Raw genomic sequence first — 19,398 nt, forward strand, 5'->3', positions numbered from 1 at the left:
AATGTTCAAAAGTACTTCCCCCCCCAAAAAAAAAACCCCAACAACAACCAGAGTCCTTTCTGTTGGGGACAATTCAGACGGAAATTCCCAGGTGTCAAAAAAGGTTATTTATGTATGCCACTACTGCAGCACATGTTGTTAGCTGAAAAATAGAAAACGAGTGAAGTCCCAACCAAAGAAGAGTAGCAACTTAAGCTGATGGAATATGCGTAGCTTGCAGACAACATATAGAATAAGAGAACAAGAAGAACATACATTTAGAGAAGATGGGAAAACGTTTATTGAATATATGAGAAATAACTCTGTACCGTTGAAAACGCTGGCAGTGTTAAGATAAATTCAACAGCGTAAATAAATTTTGATGGATTTAATAATGGAATACTGAATGGTATAGTTTTTGTAAAATATGCAGGGATTTATGATATGCAAAATGAACCATGGAAGGAGAAGAAGGGAAGTCATTGATATTTTAAGGATGTAAAAATGAGTACTTTAAATTGTAAAACAGAAAATCTAATATTTATTTGGCTTGCCAAAGGCCTTTGAGTGAGTTCATGGCTCTCAGACCTGACATTCTTCACCCTTTGCCAACCTTCGAAAGTGAACTGTGACTTTTTCCCCCTGTAGGAGGCATCCTGGCAGGTCTCATCTCTGACTACACAGGTGGCAGGGGCACGACATGCTGTACGATGCTCATTTTGGCTGTTCCCATGGTGAGTTTCCCTATTGCACACTTCAGCTTCAGAGGCAGCAAGGTGATTAGCACCAGTTGTGTGTCCAGGCACTTTTAGGCAGTCACTATTTTTGGGTCACATACCCACAGCTTAGGGACGCGGGTGGCGCTGTGGTGGTGAGTGCAGGCCCCGCCCCCTAGGCCAGATGGAGTTGGCAGGAGAGGGAGCGGTCCTCCCAGATCTCACAAGAGCAGCAGCAACAATGTCCCGGAGGCCCTGATGGAGGCCCCCAACTTGGCTTCTTGCAGCGAGGGAACTGCCAGAAGGCCCTCGACACTGGACCTCAGTATCCGGGCAGAATGATGAGGGTGGAGACGCTCCTTCAGGTATACTGGACCGAGGCCATTTAGGGCTTTAAAGGTCAGCACCAACACTTTGAATTGTGCTCAGAAATGTACTGGGAGCCAATGTAGGACCGGTGTTATATGGTCTCAGCAGCCACTTCCAGTCACCAGTCTAGCTGCCACATTCTGGATTGGTTGTAGTTTCCGGGTCACCTTCAAAGGTAGCCCCACATAGAGCGCATTGCAGTACACCATACATTTAAAGCACCCCTTAAACACTCATGGCTTCCCCAAAAGATTCTGGGAGCTTTTGTTGAGTTTGCTCGGAGCTGTTAGAAGACCCCTATTCCCCTCACAGAGCTGCAATTCCTAGAGTTCCCTGGGACTGCTTGTTGAACCTCTCTGGAAATGCTCATTCACTGCCTTGCTTTCTCTTCTAGCTCTTCGCCTACAACCATGTTGGCCAGAATGGACTAGCAACATCAATAGGTAAAGTTGCACTACTTTCTGGAGATTTTCACCACTGGCATACACTGGCTTCCACCAAGAAACCTCTGAGCTAGTTCTCACATTGCCACTGGACCCTGATGGTCCCTTTATTGCTGTTCTTGATTCAGTTTTGTGCAGGGAAATAAATGTTCTCTGAATATATCACCAAGCTATCTGGAGCTGGCAGTATGGTAGGGATTTGAGTGTCACCTTCTACTTTACAAGTGAAGGTGTTCCAGCTAGCAAATTGCTTCACAGACTTGGAGAATATATTTAATCCCGCTCAAGCACCCATCTGCTGCATGAGGGGGCCTAATCCTGCTAGCCCTGCCCAGCTGCACTTGCTACCCATGCCCACCGCCAACACAAGAACCTGCCTTCTGTGGGAATGTTGAGGAAAGTAGGAGAGGATATATTGATTAGATATTATCCCTCCTCACTCACGCTAGTGAGCTAGTAGCAGAGCACATTCCCTTGCACATTGCTAGAAGCAAGTTGGTGGATTTGTTAGAATCGTTTAAGTTGAGCAATCCAGTCTGGCTTGTCTGGATTGGATTGTTCCTGGTAAATTTCCCTTTATTTCCCTCTTAAAAATAATAATAACATGGCAGTCTTCTTTAAAAGTAATGGTAAAGTTTACTTGCATTTGGTTTACAGTAGTATTCTGAAGGCAGGCTTTAATCCTGTGGTTACAGTTACATTTGTAGAGAAAAGAAGTCTTTTTTATATAAAAAAATAATTATTAACAGTTTCAACATAACAAATTAACAAACCATATAATCGCTTACATTAATTTCCCCCTTTCCCCCTCCCTTCCATCCTTCCCTCTCCCCCCCCCCCCCCGGACTTCCCTCAGCTCCTCTCTCTGATTTCTCAGCACATATTATTCTCTGCATGTTGTAAAATTTTACATAGCCTTACATTATCTATATATCATGTTATCAACCAATAAATTTGTGTATGTTTATTCGAGACCTGCCAAGGAGTCCAGTTCATTTTGTTGTCTTTCTAGATCATTTGTAAAAAGCTCCCATTCTTCCTTAAAGTCACAGTTGTCCTCTTCCCGCAATTTATATGTCAATTTAGCCAACTCTGCATAGTTCATCAGTTTTTCTTGCCACTGTTCTTTCATTGGGATTTCCTCATTCTTCCATCCTTGTGCCATCAAGACTCTTGCCACTGTTGTGGCATACATAAATAAATTCTTGGTTTTTCTTGGCAGGTCTTGTCCTACAATCCCTAACACATTTGTAGAGAAGAGAAGTCTGAGATAGGCCCCAGACTTTTTACCTTGTGGCTTCCATCCTCTGTAAGGATGGATGGCTAAGAGCCAGCAAAAGATGGTAAAAGAGCAGCAAAAGAGCCAAATAGCTAAAGAAGAGTCTAAGAAGAAAGATGGCTGCATGACTAGCCCTTTTATAGGGTCTGCTAGGGTCATGCCCAGGGACGTGGGTGGCGCTGTGGGTTAAACCACAGAGCCTAGAACTTGCTGATCAGAAGGTTGGGGGTTTGAATCCCCTCGATGGGGTGAGCTCCTGTTGCTTGGTCCCTGCTCCTGCCAACCTAGCAGTTTGAAAGCACAAAGTGCAAGTAGATAAATAGGTGGGAAGGTAAATGGCGTTTCCGTGCGCTGCTCTGGTTCGCCAGAAGCGTCTTAGTCATGCTGGCCACATGACCCGGAAGCTGTACGCAGGCTCCCTCGGCCAGTAAAGCGAGATGAGCACTGCAACCCCAGAGTTGGCCACGACTGGACCTAATGGTCAGGGGTCCCTTAGGGTCATGCCCATCTACCTGGTCACATATGGGGAGGATGCTCCAGACCAGGTGTGACAGGAAGTCCTCCTGGCTGGAGCAACAGTCCCCTGTGTGTCCACTCTAGGCAACAGGAAATGTTGTATTTGACTGCTTCAGGGATTACACATCCCACACCTTCTACTTACTGAGTCCAAACATTTGCCCATCTAGCTCAGTACTGTCTACACTGGCTGGCAACAGCTCTCCCCCTAGAGATGCTGGGGCTTGAACCTGGGACCCTGTGCCTGCAGAGCAGGTGCTCCCCCAGGGAGCTACAGCCATTGTTTCCAGTGCACTTTTTTCTTTGACTTAAAATGGCTTTGGGATTGTTGTTGTTGTTTAGTTCGTGTCCGACTCTTCATGACCCCCTGGACCAGAGCACGCCAGGCACTCCTGTCTTCCACTGCCTCCCGCAGTTTGGTCAGACTCATGCTGGTAGCTTCGAGAACACTATCCAACCATCTCGTCCTCTGTCGTCCCCTTCTCCTTATGCCCTCAATCTTTCCCAACATCAGGGTCTTTTCCAGGGAGTCTTCTCTTCTCGTGAGGTGGCCAAAGTATTGGAGCCTCAGCTTCACGATCTGTCCTTCCAGTGAGCACTCAGGGCTGATTTCCTTCAGAATGGAGAGGTTTGATCTTCTTGCAGTCCATGGGACTCTCAAGAGTCTCCCCCAGCACCATAATTCAAAAGCATAAATTCTTCAGCGATCAGCCTTCTTTATGGTCCAGCTTTCACTTCCATACATCACTACTGGGAAAACCATAGCTTTTACTATACGGACCTTTGTTGGCAAGGTGATGTCTTTGGGATAGTTTGTAGCAAAGTGATTTGTAAATGGAAGCAAATAAATCGAGACGGCAAGGTTACGTGGCTGATGTTTGTTCTTTCTTTCTCTCTGCAGTGATGTTAATTATATGCGGCGCCCTCGTCAACGGGCCATACGCTCTCATCACAACTGCGGTGTCGGCGGACTTGGTAAGAATTGCCCCCAGAAGTTCTTGTTATTCGCTGGGAAACATAAACTTTCACTCCAGAGGCCTTTTGAGCTAACAACCCGGGTTGGCTCCCAGACAATTCAGCGGCCCCACATTTGGACATTAGTCAGGATCCGTGCTTAAACCAAGAAGCCTCTAATTTCCTGTTTCATCCAAACTGGGAAATTATGGTTACCAGCTTCTGAATCAGCCAGGATATTAAATTATAGCTGACGAGTAACTTGCTGAGCCAGGTACAATCCAGATCCGATTGTCTGCTGTTCATTATCTTCTCTGACACTTGTCCCTTGCAACCATTTCTTATTCATCAGTTAAGGGCATTCAAAGTGACTTGAGCCTTTCTGGCCTTGAACTCATTCCTAGAACAGGATTCAACACGCAGACGCACAGCACAGCAGTTTTCTTCTTTGGGCAATAGAATAGGAAATTCTTTCCACGGAGTGTAAACATGACACCTTGGCTGAGAGAGGAGAGCTCTTGGCTTCCAGCACATAGCCTTCAAAACTTGGAAGAGATCTGAATTAATCTGGCACAGATCAGTTACACATTCTCCAGGTACTCTGGAGGAAAAAAAGAATATTTTTAATTGGCTGTAAAATTGTCCCTTCGGCAAATCCCTCCTCTCATGGCAGCTGTTAGTGTACAAGAAAGAAAGAAAAGATGTAGCCAGGATGGTTTTAGAACAAAGTGGAAAATAATACAGGCTCAGAACACTGAGTGTTGGCTTGTCCAGGGGAAGCGTTTTCAATGCAATCCCCCCCCCCCAAAAAAAAAGTTCATTGCAATTATATATATTCAACATGTTTCCTTCAATGAGTACAGTCTTAAAATGATTTGAATTGGTTTTAAAAATACTTTTAAAAGCCTTGCAATTTAGCAAAACTAACTCATTTTGGAATAATCAATTAAAACCTAGATCTCTGGCCTGGCTCACACACATCGTGCTAAAGCAAACCATGACTTAGCACAAGTGTGCACTAAGTTTAGGGAGGTTTTTAATGTTTGGTTGCTTTATTATTATTATTATTATTATTATTATTATTATTATTCTGTTGGGAGCTGCCCAGGGTGGCTGGGGAAACCCAGCCAGATGGGCAGGGGGTATTAATAATAATAATAATAATAATAATAATAATAATAATAATTCTCCAGTCATTTTGCTGCTTTGCTGAACTAAGCAATGGTTTCGCTTACCACATCATCTAAACCTCCTAATAGCCAACTATAATCCACTTTCTTGAATTTTCCGCCCACTAACTGGTTCCAGTCCTGCCCTCCAGAGCAACAGGAACCTTGCAATGTTCATGTGTGACATTTTCCTTTAACCTTGTAATCTTTCTTTGCCCCCCCCCTTCTTCTCCACCCCAGGGCACCCACGAATGTCTCCAAGGAAACGCAAAGGCCCTTGCCACCGTTACAGCCATCATTGATGGAACGGGATCTGTCGGTCAGTAGCTGAGAAGCTTAGGCCAAGTGTGGAAGCTTTGGCCCTCCAGGTGTTCTTGAACTACAACTCCCATCAGCCCCAGCCAGCACGGCCAATGGCCAGGGATGATGGGAGTTGCAGTCCAGCAACACCTGGAGGGCCATAGTTTCTCAACACCTGGCCTAGGAGTTAATTTGAGCCTCATCCAGTGTTTTGTAGTATGAAGCCTCAGAGGGGCAGAGGTTTTTCCTATTCCCCAAAGGTTACCATTATCCAGGGAGATGTAGTGATAACTGACTACTAGTCTCACACCTGGGGCCCACTTCTGTCTCAAACCCTGTCAATATCAGCTCTGAATCTGCCCTGAGAAGGGATGGGGCTAATTGCCGCATTGCTCACCCATATCATGCAAATCTGCATGCAAGTGTGTCTGCCCTAAAGAGGTTTTTGTGGTTCCTCAAGGCTTCCCAAAATACATATATTTAAATTATCATTATTTATTATTATTATTATTATTATTATTATTATTATTATTATTATTATTATTATTATTATTTCATTGCTCCTCTGATGGCAAAATATTTTATTTTCACTTCATTAAAAAAGTAAATACTGATTGCTTCCTTTTCTTTTGTATTTGATAATATATTTTATTAGTTTTCAATTACAATCCAATAATAGCATCATTATAACAATGCCAAATAATAACACAATTACTAATACCAATCATTCAGATACTAAATGGCATAATTTAGGTGGCCCCCTACATGCTAGAGTTGTTGGTTTGAAGTTTTACTTTATTTATGCGTTCCAAAATCTTAATAACTTCAATTACACTCTGGTCGAAATAACAATGCCTTATACAACAACTGCAGTATTAACAACTTCCATTTGTATTGACACATGAAATGATTTATAAAATTGCAAGTGAGGCAATCAAACTATATCCTTGTTCTTCCTGTGTGTGACAGTAATTCTGTCCATGATGTTTCTTCCTGTAAAATGTTATGTCTATCTTTTCCCGGTTCTTGCTGTTCTCCATCATGCCTTGGGCGGAGCTATACTGATTGTTTCCTTAGGTCACCCATTGTAATACTGTAATGCCAAAAGACTTTTTGTGGCTCCCCAAATCTGCGATTTTTAAAGTAGTATCATCATCATCATCATCATCATCAAAATACCTTCTTAAGCTGACTGCTCCCATAGTTACCCCACTGTGATTCTGCAATGCCAAAGGGTTTGGGTTACCCCCCCAAGTAAACTTTTTCTTTTTTAAAAGATGGCCACACCAACTTTGACATTTGCCCCCACCCTGAGAGTTGGGGAAAGGTAGCCCCCTGCTCTTGTGGACCCCACTGAGCTGGATGGCCCAATGGCTGGTTCACTAGAAGTCCGTTTCCTGTGCTCCTATATGTCTTAGACAAATCTGTAGGGCTCTCCAACATCCCTGGTCACACCCCTGCTTCTGTACCCCCTGTAAATCAGGGGTCAGCAAACTTTTTCAACAGGGGGCTGGTCCACTGTCCCTCAGACCTTGTGTGGGGCCGGACTATATTTTGAAGGGGGGGAAATGAACAAATTCCTATGCCCCACAAATAACCCAGAGATGCATTTTAAATAAAAGCACACATTCTACTCATGTAAAAACACCAGGCAGGCCCCACAAATAACCCAGAGATGCATTTTAAATAAAAGGACACATTCTACTCATGTAAAAACACGCTGATTCCTGGACCGTACGCGGGCCGGATTTAGAAGGCAGTTGGGTCAGATCCGGCCCCCGGGCCTTAGTTTGCCTACCCATACTGTAAATCAGCTTTTCTCAACCTGTGGGTCCCCAGATGTTGTTGAACTACAACTCCCATCACCCCTAGCTAGCAAGGCCAGAGCTCAGGGATGATGGGAGTTGTAGTCCAACGACATCTGGGGACCCAAGGTTGAGAACCAGTGCTGTAAATGGTCAATCTGTCAACAGCAGTCAGCCATGTTAGCTACAAACAGAACCCCCACATTCAGAGATCACCAAATGCTTTTGCCACCATACGCTTCTTGTGAGCTCAGGGTATATGGCTGCCGCCCTGTTAGATGCATAGTCCTGGCTAGAAGAACCTTTGCTGTGTTCCAGCACAGCAGGTCTTTTGTTGTTATCCGTGAGGTTGTTTTCTGCTGCTCCAGAGAAGCGGACACGGAGCAATGGATCCAAACTACAAGAAAGAAGATTCCACCTAAACATTAGGAAGAACTTCCTGACAGTAAGAGCTGTTCGACAGTGGAATTTGCTGCCAAGGAGTGTGGTGGAGTCTCCTTCTTTGGAGGTCTTTAAGCAGAGGCTCGACATCCGTATGTCAGGAGTGCTCTGATGGTGTTTCCTGCTTGGCAGGGGGTTGGACTCGATGGCCCTTGTGGTCTCTTCCAACTCTGTGATTCTATGATTCTACATGTTGGTCATCTCTGACTTCCTGAGTCTTCTTCCATCACCATGTAGGATTTGCAGACATAGGTTTTCTGCGCCATCTGTGCTAGAAGGAACCTGCCTTATTGCCATGAGCTGGGCTTCGCTCTTGGCTGCTTGCTGATCCTTTGCATCACTCTTTTTCCATTTTGCAGGTGCTGCCCTTGGACCCCTGCTGGCAGGTGTGATCTCTCGCACCGGCTGGGACAATGTCTTCTACATGTTGATGGCCGCCGATCTCCTGGCTTGCCTAGTGAGTTTCCTTTTGCAGAGCATTCAACATCAATTCCTCTTTTAACCCAACCATTCTGTGAGACATCCATGTCGCCTTATTGCCCCTGTCTGCACAGACTTTTGATATGGTGAGCTAAGGGATCAGGAATTGGTGGCCCTGCAGATGATGATTGACTATGGTAGAGCAGACGATTTGCTTACAGGAGGTCCCAGGTTGCATTCCCCATCACCTCCAGTCAAAAGGATCTCAGGACAGCGACTTGAGAAAGAACCACAAATGAGATTCTGGAAAGCTGCTGTCTGTCAAGAGCTGACAGTACTGGTCTAGGTAGACCAATGGAGAAATAGCAGCTCTATGTGAAAACTTATCCAGTGTGAATCCGACTCAAGAGCTGTCCTGTGCCACAACTAACTTAGGTCCATTAATTTCAAGGGGTCTCATCTGAGTAGGACTTTTTGGGGACCTGTAACTCCCCTCATCCCTGATGGTTGGCCATTCAAGCTGGTGTTGATGAGAATGGAGATGAACAATGTCCAGAGGTCTCCATCCCTGCTGTTAGCTAATGGGTGAATCCTACCAAATTAAACCTCAGTTGGGTAAACCCTTGAGAACAGCTGATTTTGCTACACCAATCCTGACCTAAGTTGGGAACCACCTGCAGCTCAGTGGTGGAGCAGCCGATTTGCTTGCATGGAGGTCCCAGCTTGCATTCCCCATCATCTCCAGTCAAAAGGATCTCAGTACAGCGACTTGAGAAAGACCCACAAATGAGATTCTGGAAAGCTGCTGTCTGTCAAGAGCTGACAGTACTGGTCTAGGTAGACCAATGGAGAAATAGCAGCTCTATATGAAAATCATGGGGTCTTTCCTTTCCAACTGCATTTGTCTGTGTATAATTTTGAAGAAGGATCGTAGCTCAGTGGTAGAGCTTTGCAGAAGGTACCAGGCTCAATCCTTGTCATCTCCAGTTGGGGCTTGGAAAGACACCCATCTGAAACTCTGGAGAGCTGCTGCCGGTCTGTGTAGACCAGGCATCCCCAAACTCGGCCCTCCAGATGTTTTGGGACTACAACTCCCATCATCCCTAGCTAACAGGGCCACTGGTCAGGGATGATGGGAATTGTAGTCCCAAAACATCTGACTCAGTATAAGACAATGGGTATGGACAGCAACTGTGGCTTGGTGGGGCAAGTGGGAGCAGTCCCCTCATGCAGGAGATGAAAGCTTGAGTGGGATTGACCAATGGGTCTGAATAGGTATAAGGCAGCTTCTGGTGTCTTTAGCACAGAGACATCATTGCAGCGCCATGGACAAACGCTGGGTGGGCTGTCTGCATGCACCAAACTGCCACTGCCATCATTAACTCTGAGTATATCTTCTCCTTCCAGTTCCTTTCACGTGTGGTGTTCAAAGAAATACGAGGGTGGTGCGGCTCCTGCGGAAGAAAACGAGGGTAGGTGTTTGCAGAGGCTGAATATTTTGGAAAGTATGACTCCAGGGACCCGTGGTTCACTGGTACTTTAAAAATTTCCACCCCCAGATTCCCTTGAATTTTAAGTTTTACCAGCCTGTCTGTGAAGCCCTGTTGAATTCCCCTGCCAATACATGCTGCCATCTTGGGCCAGTTGAGTGTGCACAAAGCAAAACAAGATGGCAGCATTCTGTTCAGAAATGTGCTACTGAGACCTGCTACGCTGGAATGCTACGCTGCAGATGTTCTGACCAAGCTTGAAACATGTTATCTCCTCTTAAAAAGCCAAGAAAGGAAAAGGGCTTTCGCCTGCACACGCAAACAACCCAATTGCTCTTCCCTTTGAAACAGCAAACAAAAGAGAAAGACACCCATTTCACTGTAGTTTTCTGGATTGTCCAAACCAAGCTGTGGTTAGCTGATTTGGGGGGGGGGACCCAGAACAGTGGGGTCCAAACTTTTTTCAAAGAGGGCCAGATTTGATGAAGTGAAGGGCCATAAGGGCCGACCAAAGGGCCTACCAAAGTTGAGCTTTTTTTAGGGTTGGATTTTACCCAAGGAAATAAACTGCCACAGGGGCCGGATTAAGCCAACCTGTGGGCTGGATTAGGCCCCCGAAACAGACTTTGGACATGCCTGCCCCAGGATGTTAAACCATGATTTGAGGTTAGCTTAATATCCTGGCTTGTCTGGAATGCGTTCACCATAGTTCCCCTGTTCAGACGAGATGGGAAACTTTAGGCAACGAAAGACTTTGTGGTTTGTTTTCTGCTATCCCTTTGCCTGGCTGAAAGGCTGGTTTAATATCTTGACTTATCGTGCCAAGATACGAGCATCAAACTCCACTATGAAAGTCATACCTAAAGTCATCAACCTCCGGTCATACCTAAAGGGACACTTGTGAACCAGGGTCCCAAAGAACCAGGAGCGGTGCTGCCACACACTTGGCCTCCCTGCAGTGATGTTGCTGGAGCAGCAGGAAAGTTGGCACTGTTTGGGCAAATGGGCAGAGCCCATCCAGCACTTCCACTGATGCCCCTTTCCTTTCTGGGAAGCACCAGCGATGTCACTGCCCGGAGACCTCAGTGCGTGGCGTTTCCCCTTCTAACTGACTTCTCCTGCAAAGAGTCGGGTGGAGCTCTGGTCATGATAGAATGAACCCCAATTTCTCTACCACCACCACTCCTAACATGCCCACCAATCCTTAACCAATACTAACAGCAACCTTCTCCCCCATGTGCCTTCCTAGCTCTTGTGTGGCATTAACAGAACCAGTAGTGTTGGATATGAAATAGTTTGCAGTGTGAGTATGCCCATTGGTTCTCTCTTCCCATCTAGTGGAGCAGGGTGTGTGTGCAAATTTCAGGGTATGATTTTTTCTCTTGATTTCCCTCTCCCCCCCCCCCCGGGGCATCTGTGAGGCAAAACCGCAGTAGCAAAACACAGTTTCTGTGACCGATCTTTGAGATTTAAGTTTGCCTAAATAGAGCAAAGGTGTGATGCGTCTAGGACTGCAAATTCACCTGCATTGTCCTAGCTTTCTGGATCAGAAACCCAGTTATAACTTGGGTTGAACACGATCATCTCAACTGGATCAGGCGGGATTCGAACACGTAGATCAGGGTGGGAAAGATGAACAAGTTGCATGACCTAGAACCATCCCAACGAGGCTGTGGTAGAGATTCCAGCCCGATCAAAGAAAGTACTTTTTCACACAGCACATAGTTAAACTGGAAAGTTCACTACCACAATGATGGTGGCCATCAACATGGATGGCGTTAAAGGGAGATTAGATGAATTCATGGATCTGAAGGCTGTCCTGGTTGTGGTGGCCATAGGCTGCCTTCATCATTGGAGACTGCATGCATCTGAATACAGTCAAACCTCAAATCCTGAACGCCTCTGTTTTGGAATGTTTCGGCTCCCAAATACCAAAAACCCAGAAGTAAATGCTCCGGTTTTTGAACGTTTTTCGGAACCTGAATGTCCAATGCGGCTTCCACTTGAGGGCAGGAAGCTCCTGCAACCAATTGGAAGCTGCGCCTCAGTTGTCAAACATTTTGGAAGCCAAATGGGCTTCCAGAACGGATGACGTTCGACAACCGAGGTTTGACTGTACCAGTTGCTGCGGAACCTAACAGTAGCGGAATGCCACAGCCCTCATGCCCTGCTTGTAGGTTCCCCAGAAATATCTGGTTGGAAGCAGGATGCTAAGCTAGATAGAATTTTGCTGTGATCCAACATGGATCATCTTAGTTTGCTTATGGCCAAGAAAGGGACAGTGTTCTAACAGAGTCCCAAACAGCACTGAAATAACATGGAGATATCAGCCATGATGGCTACGCTTTGCCTTCATGGTCAGAGGCAGTGTGCTTCTGAAGACCATTTTCTGGAAAACTTCCAGATGGGAGAGTGTTGTTACACTCAGGTCCTACTTATAGGTTTCCCATAGGGATCTGGTCAGCCACTGTGAGAAGATCCAACAGGGCTCAACTTATGTTCTTATGATTTTATTGTTGGTGAGATGAGCATTTCCCTCCAATAATTTGGCCATTTCCATATGTGCTATTTTTAAAACGAATATTCAGATTTAAGAATGCAGAGCCCTAGCCAATATCGAACTGAAACATTTGGTTCCTGTTTCTGCAAGACATTGTCGTGCCATGGGACCCACAGATGCCCCCTCTGGACTCCTTGACTAATGCCCCTGAATGCTATAATCGAAATGAATTTCAAGTTGGGGGGGGAGAATCATATCTTGGCTATCATGCCCAGGAAATCATCGGCGCAGCCACATAATTGCCTTGGTCTTCACAATTTGTCAATACTCCCGTAACCAGTTGTACCTTGTTAACAAATCACTGAGAATTTTGATTTGGGGGTGTGCGTGATTGAGAAAGCAGAACGGCCATATTTTAAAGCAGTGGTTCTCAAAGATGAGCTCCCCAGAATGAGGCACAGACAGCCATTGTGGGAGACATAGGCCACATTCACAGCATACATTTAAAACACTGTGAAACCACTTTAAATGAATTATGTGAGCTGTAGTTTGTCAGCGGTGTTGAGTGGGGTTAGGAGACCCCGGGCACAATTCAAAGTGTTGGTGCTGACCTTTAAAGCCCTAAACGGCCTCGGCCCAGTATACCTGAAGGAGCGTCTCCACCTCCAACGTTCTGCCCGGACACTGAGGTCCAGCTCCGAGGACCTTTGGCGGTTCCCTCCCTGCGAGAAGTGAGGTTACAGGGAGCCAGGCAGAGGGCCTTCTTGTTTATGGCGCCCTCCCTGTGGAACACCCTCCCATCAGATGTCAAGGAAATAAAGAACTATCTGACTTTTAGAAGACATCTGAAGGCAGCCGTGTTTAGGGAAGTTTTCAATGTTTGATGAATTATTGTATTTTAATAGTTTGCTGGAAGCCGCCCAGAGTGGCTGGGGAAACCCAGCCCGATGGGCGGGGGTATAAATAATAAATTATTAGTAGTATTAGTATTAGTATTAGTATTAGTATCATTCTCCTCATGGAGCCACAATTCCCAAAGTTCCTTGTGAAGAGGGATGGATTATTAAAGAGCTCTGGGAATTATCGTTCTGGCAGCGGAAGAAGGCTCTCCATCAGCCCCCTTAAGAAGCATCAGTTCCCAGGGTTCTCTGGAGAAAGCCAGCTCTGTTAAAAAGTGGCATGATACTGCTTTAAATATATGGTGTGAATATGGCCATAAGTATCCTGAGCCACGTCTCTTCGTTTTGGTAAGTTTACTCTGAGTAGGACTAACATTGGACTCCCCCTCTAGGGAGCGACCAGCCTGATGCCAAAACATTTCCAAACAATTCCTACCCTTCAGTTCCAACATTTGAAGGGGACTTGTGTTTGAATGTTAAATCCAAACCAGGATAAAATATAAAAAATAGATTTTGAAACAAACAAAAACAAACAAAAAGCATATCTTATGAGCAAAAGAAAACAAAAGGAGCACAATTAGGCAACCATTAAAAAGAAAGCAATTCCCATATTATAGGAAAATGCTTGGTAAAGATAGAGCAATACAGTGGTACCTTGGGTTACAAACACCTCGGGTTACAAACACTGTGGGTTACAGACTCCGCTAACCTGGAAGTAGTACCTCGGGTTAAGAACTTTACCTCAGGATGAGAACAGAAATTGTGCGCCGGTAGCATGGCGGCAGTGGGACGCCCCACTAGCTAAAGTGGTACCTCAGGTTAAGAACAGTTTCAGGCTAAGAACGGACCTCTGGAACGAATTAAGTTCGTAACCAGAGGTACCACTCTAAGCACCAGGTGAAAGCATCTGGGGAGAGTGCTCCGTAATTAGGGGTGCCACCACAGCAAAGGCCCACTTTCTGGCTTAAAGGTATTCCATAACCAGGAGCCACTACAACAAAGGCCTTATTTCTGGTGGCCATGCGACTAACAGAGGCAGGGGCACCCAGATCAGTGCTTCAGTTGGTAAGCTCATGTGCCACATGGCTGGGGAGATCCCCAGGGGAGATGCTAAATATCCCTTGGAACATCTAGCTAGGCCCTGATGACCACTGTTTTAAAGTATGAAGCCATGTTGCGCAATGAAACATGCTCTTCCTCTCCCACCTACTCTCCCAAGAACCCTGGTACCACTATATATCGATTGTGTTCACAGGTCAGACATCACTCTTGAGTAGGCATGTTCTGGGGCCATAAGTCATGGTAAGTCTACATCTCAAGCCCCTGGTGTTACTTAGTAGGTCATCTCCTGCTTTCTGCTGTCGATGGGACCTCGTGGTCAAAGGTTTCATCACTCCTTCCTTGGCCTTCTGCCACCTCTGTTGGCATAAGCAAGGCTGTTGTACTCTGGTGGTGGAACTGGTGTTCACGGGAACTTAGAAGGAGCCAAGAGAGCCCTAAGCAATCCACTGAGTTTCCACGGGTTTTCACACTTCTTTCTTGTGAGTCTGCATTTCTGTGGTCACCTCTGAAGATCCTCTGTTCCCAACTTCTTGACTGATTTTTTTCCTGCTTCCTCTTGAATTCTAAACCTGAAACGAAGGAATGGGCTTAGAGCGAGGGGCGCAGTTGGGGACATCAGGAATGGGCAACCTGGCGGGGCAACACTCCTTCTTTGACCTCCAGTCGGTTGCAGCGCTTATGTTTACCAGCAGCAAAGTCATTGCAGTGCAAATGCGCCACTGAAGATTATCTGCTGATGTGTTTGCACCTAGCTGCCATTCTCGCCCCTCCAGTAGCAATACGACTGTGAGCAGCCATCTGCGGCTGGGTGACATCCAGCTTTGGTCAGAAAGAATGGAAATAGGTTCATATTGCAAGATGAACTTGGTGGATGGGCATTTAAATCCAGTTTTCATCCAGAGGGTGCTTCCAGAATGCAAATTCAGATCTCGCACACAGGACACTGGCAACAGGTGTTTCTTATTTTTTTTATTTAAAAAAAACTTAGCATGGAAAATGTAAATCCTGATTAAATACAGACTGGTATATGGGAAATACAGACTGGTATATGGCATCAAATGGCATAAATGCACAATAGATGCCTGTCCTTCAGGGTAACTTTCTGTCTAGGTCAGTGGCTCCCAATTAGGGGTCCAGGAACCCCTGGACGTCCATGGAACACACCCAGGGGGTCTGCAGTCCCGTCCCTTGCCTCCCCCCAACTAAATTTTTGTCAATTTTTTTTGCAGGCCAATATCACAAATTTTATGGTCTGTTTTTAGTATACCTAAAATCCTTTGCTTATTTGGGGCTACCCCACATTTTGTTCGGGAAAATTACTTTGTAGAGGTAACTGCCGCAGAGTAATCAAAATTGTCAAAAGTAGGGGGTCTGTGGTTTGGCTTTTGAAAAATAGGGGGTCCTCAGTAATTAGCTAATTGGGAACCACCGGTCTAGGTCATCATATTATTATTATTATTATTATTATTATTATTATTATTATTATTATTATTATTATTATTGCTACTACTATTATTATGAGCTGCAACAAATTGTTGCAGTGTGCGGAGCACCTGTTCTGCCAGCCATGCCCTTTCCCATTTCACCGCTAGCCTCCAGATCTGTATTACACAAATGCACACCAGATATTTAGCATCCTGTACCCAATGAGGATGCTCAATTCCTATTGGGCCAATTTTTGGTGCCCCAACCTACCCCCTGCTTCAAGTGGGGTTGGTTACATTTTTTTTTAACTACTTGAAATGCTCCCCCCAAGTCTTCCAATACTTCCTTTTTTATGCATTCTGTGACATTTGGGCTATGTAAGGATCACAACTTGCAGAAGCTTGATGTATGTGATCTATAATGATAATTTTATAAATTATTTATCAAAAAGCATTTCTCGTCCACCCAAAGGCACCAGGGTTGAAATATATGCAGCCTACAACCAAAATGAAACAATAAGATTAAAACAAAACACAGTGGTACCTCGGAAGTCCGTTCGACTTCCAAAGCGTTCGGAAACCAAGGCACGGCTTCCGATTGGCTGCAGGAAACTCCTGCAGCCAATCGGAAGCCACGTCAGATGTTTGGGTTTCTAAGAATGTTCGCAAACCGGAACACTCACTTCCAGGTTTGCGGCGTTTGGGAGCCGAAACGTTCGACTCGCAAGGCGTTCAGGATCCAAGGTACAACTGTGAAGCAAAAATCGCAGACTCCGATTGCCAAATAAATCCAGCAGCTGCAAAAGAAATCCAAATGTCCAATATATCTCACCCAAGGACTGTGCCCAAGCCACAGAGGATGCAACAGGAACTGCTTTAGCTTGGAAGCCTTCTGAAAAATCTGTCTCTATCGCTCTCCCTTCAAATCTGTCTGCCCTTGAAAAGGCATCCCCCCGCCTGCATTGGGGTGTCCACCAGAATGACATTTCTAATGCCTCTCTTTGCCCTTGCAGCTTTAAAGAATTTTGACGGAGACCCACATGACTGGAGGAAACCATCGAGGCAACAGGGGGAGCCTTGCCGGAGGCGGTTGGTTTTGTTGCCCGCTCCCCTTGTTCACAGCGGGAGGAATAAATGAAGCTGCAACGGGATGTGCTCCAGAAACAAAAGAGAACTCTCTTGCCGAACGCCAGTCAAGCTGATCACCAAGCTTCACACTTTTTTAAAAAAAGAAAAGAAAACAAGAATAATAACTGACGGAAGGGAACAGGGGAACATGATGCCGTGGAACCAAAGGAGAAAAAGAAAAGCTGGCATATTTGAGATCCGTGCCATATCCAAAGCCTCTCTTTTGTATCGACTGCCCTTTTGTTACTGCGATTTTTTATTATTAAAAATGGCACGGGACCTGTCGGTGGTCTTTTTCTGCCTCCTGGAATGAAGGGAACATCAGAAGGACCTGTTGGGTCAGGACAAGGGCCCATCTAGTCCATCGTCCTGTTCTCTCAGTGGCCAACCAGAGGCCTCTTAGAAGCTTGCAATCAGGACCTGAACTCAACAGCTCTCTTCCAACAGTGGAGATGTGGCTAGTAGACTCTGGTAGCTTCATCCTCCGTGAATTTGTCTCTCTTAAAGCCGTCTTGCTTGGTGGCCATCACTGCCTCTTACAGAAAGTTTTGGTCCTGGGTCTTCCAATGTTCAGCTTCATTGGACGTCCCCAAGTTCTAGTATCATGAGAGAAGCAGAAAACCTTTTCTGTCTGCTTCCTCTACATCTTAACACACCTCTTACCATGTCGACTAGGAAGCCCCATATCTTGTAACCTTTCCCCATATAGGAGTTGATGTATCACTCTGTTTGTGGCCCAGTGGGAGTAGCTATACCCTTCTAACTGTTGTCATTGGGAGTTCTGTAGTTCATGTAGTTCTGTAACCCTTCAAAGTGGCTACAAAGCAACCCACAAGGGCAGTTTTCAGGGTGCTGCACAATGTTCCTACTAGAAATCAACTGCAATCCTCTGCACACTTACTGGGCAGAAAGTGCTACTGAAAACTCTGGGTTCTGAGTTAAAAGCTATCAGCCTTTTCAGACTCAGGACCCACTTTTAACCCACCAAGCATTTGGAGCCCTATTTCTTAATCTTACATTTGCAGGCCGGTCGTGCTCCTATTGCAACCCACCTTAGATCAGGCCATAACCCACTAGCAGGTCCCGACATACCAGCCAAAAAGCAGTGATCTGTACAACTGCAATCTCGTACGACTGCGATCTTGTGCATGCTGACTTGGAAATGAGTTGAGCACAGTGTGATTGACACCCCAATGAGCGTATATATTATACAGTCATACCTCGGGTTACAGACGCTTCAGGTTACGTTTTTTTGGGGGGGGGTTACGGACGCGCCTAATCCTGGAAGTACCGGGATGGGTTACTTCCGGGTTTCGGCGCTCGCACATGCGCAGAAGCACTAAATCGTTCTTTGCGCATGTGCAGAAGCGCCGAATCGCAACCTGCACATGTGCAGGTGCTGCGGGTTGCGAACGCTGCGGGTTGCGAACGTGCCTCCCGCACATATCACGTTCACAACCCGAGCATCCACTGTACTATAAGGCTTCAGATTATATTTTAAAGCAGGGGCAAGGAAATTTTTCAGCTTTCCCTTCTAGGCAATCACCTTGGGGGTGGGTAGGGGTTCCACATTCTAGTGTGGGTGGAGCCAGACACAAAAGTGGGTGGGGCAGCAAATGTAAATCTTGCCTTTAGAAAGTAAGTTAGTTCACACACAAAAACACATATTCAGACCAAACAAGAGGCATTGTCAGAGTTCGAAGACAAAGTCCAACCAGGCTAGATGTGAGGCAGGGTGCAAAGCAGAGGTGGCAGGGAGCATGGCCAGAGAGATGTGGAAGGTCACATTTGGCCCCTGGGCCAGAGATCTACCACCACAAGTGATGTAGACAATACTCCGGCTGACATAGCACTGATCCAACTTTGGGTGAGGCAGCTTCCTGTTGGAGGAGAGGGTTTATCGGTTAAGTGCTAGTTTAGGCATCAACACATCTTAGGCCTTTTGTATCACTCAAAGGAAACTTCCTGTAACCTGGCGAATTAGCCTTGTGTGCCTGGGCTCCAGCTGGAAGGTGCATTCAAACCCATGGAGTCCCGTGCGGGGACAACGTCAGCTTTTCCGGTTCTGGGAGGCTAATGAAAATACATGAAAGCTCTACGGTCACCTGCTTGCAATTACAGCCCTAACGATGGGGCTGTCCGTAGCGGAGGTCTAATTCAGGCATGCCACCCACCTTCAAAGAATCGGTGCGCGCACACACCTCCTGCAGGCCTATGTGTCGCACCCCTTTTCTTCACAGCTCGCAAAACACGGAGTGGAGCAGCTGCTCTCGAGGCAGGCAGCAGGCCCAACTCGTATATTTCACATTGTGCCCTGCTCACGCCCTCAGTTGCCTGGGTGCAAGCAGCTTGTGTGGCGTGGCTTGTGTGGGAGGTGGACTCAGGTTCGGAGTCTTGAGAGGGGTGCTTGAGCCTGTCTTTGGGGGGCGTTCTGCAGTCACATCCAGCGAAGCTGAATTCTGGAAGATTCCAGACAAAGTACAGTGGTGCCTCGGGTTACAGAC

The 19,398-nt window shown here is 46.1% G+C and overlaps 1 protein-coding gene across 4 annotated transcripts in view; it reads left to right on the forward strand.

The window, feature by feature from the left end:
• SLC37A2 (solute carrier family 37 member 2) overlaps positions 1-17,173 on the forward strand; it is a 60,002-nt gene extending 42,829 nt beyond the window's left edge. Inside the window, exons 12-20 of one of the 4 annotated variants that reach the window (XR_014213841.1) lie at positions 628-713; positions 1,459-1,507; positions 4,204-4,277; positions 5,666-5,744; positions 8,331-8,428; positions 9,799-9,863; positions 11,131-11,184; positions 14,536-14,582; positions 16,780-17,173. Coding sequence is in view for 3 of the 4 variants with exons in the window: in XM_082200484.1 (XP_082056610.1) it covers positions 628-713; positions 1,459-1,507; positions 4,204-4,277; positions 5,666-5,744; positions 8,331-8,428; positions 9,799-9,863; positions 11,131-11,176 (497 nt within the window). In the remaining variant the exon portion in view is untranslated. The remainder of the gene's footprint in view (positions 1-627; positions 714-1,458; positions 1,508-4,203; positions 4,278-5,665; positions 5,745-8,330; positions 8,429-9,798; positions 9,864-11,130; positions 11,185-14,535; positions 14,583-16,779) is intronic. The other 3 variants (XM_082200485.1, XM_082200484.1, XM_082200486.1) reach the window with 3 other exon arrangements.
• Positions 17,174-19,398: the final 2,225 nt, after the last annotated feature.

The sequence above is a fragment of the Podarcis vaucheri genome (assembly GCF_965113315.1).
Source record: "Podarcis vaucheri genome assembly, chromosome: 15".
Taxonomy (NCBI): domain Eukaryota; kingdom Metazoa; phylum Chordata; class Lepidosauria; order Squamata; family Lacertidae; genus Podarcis; species Podarcis vaucheri.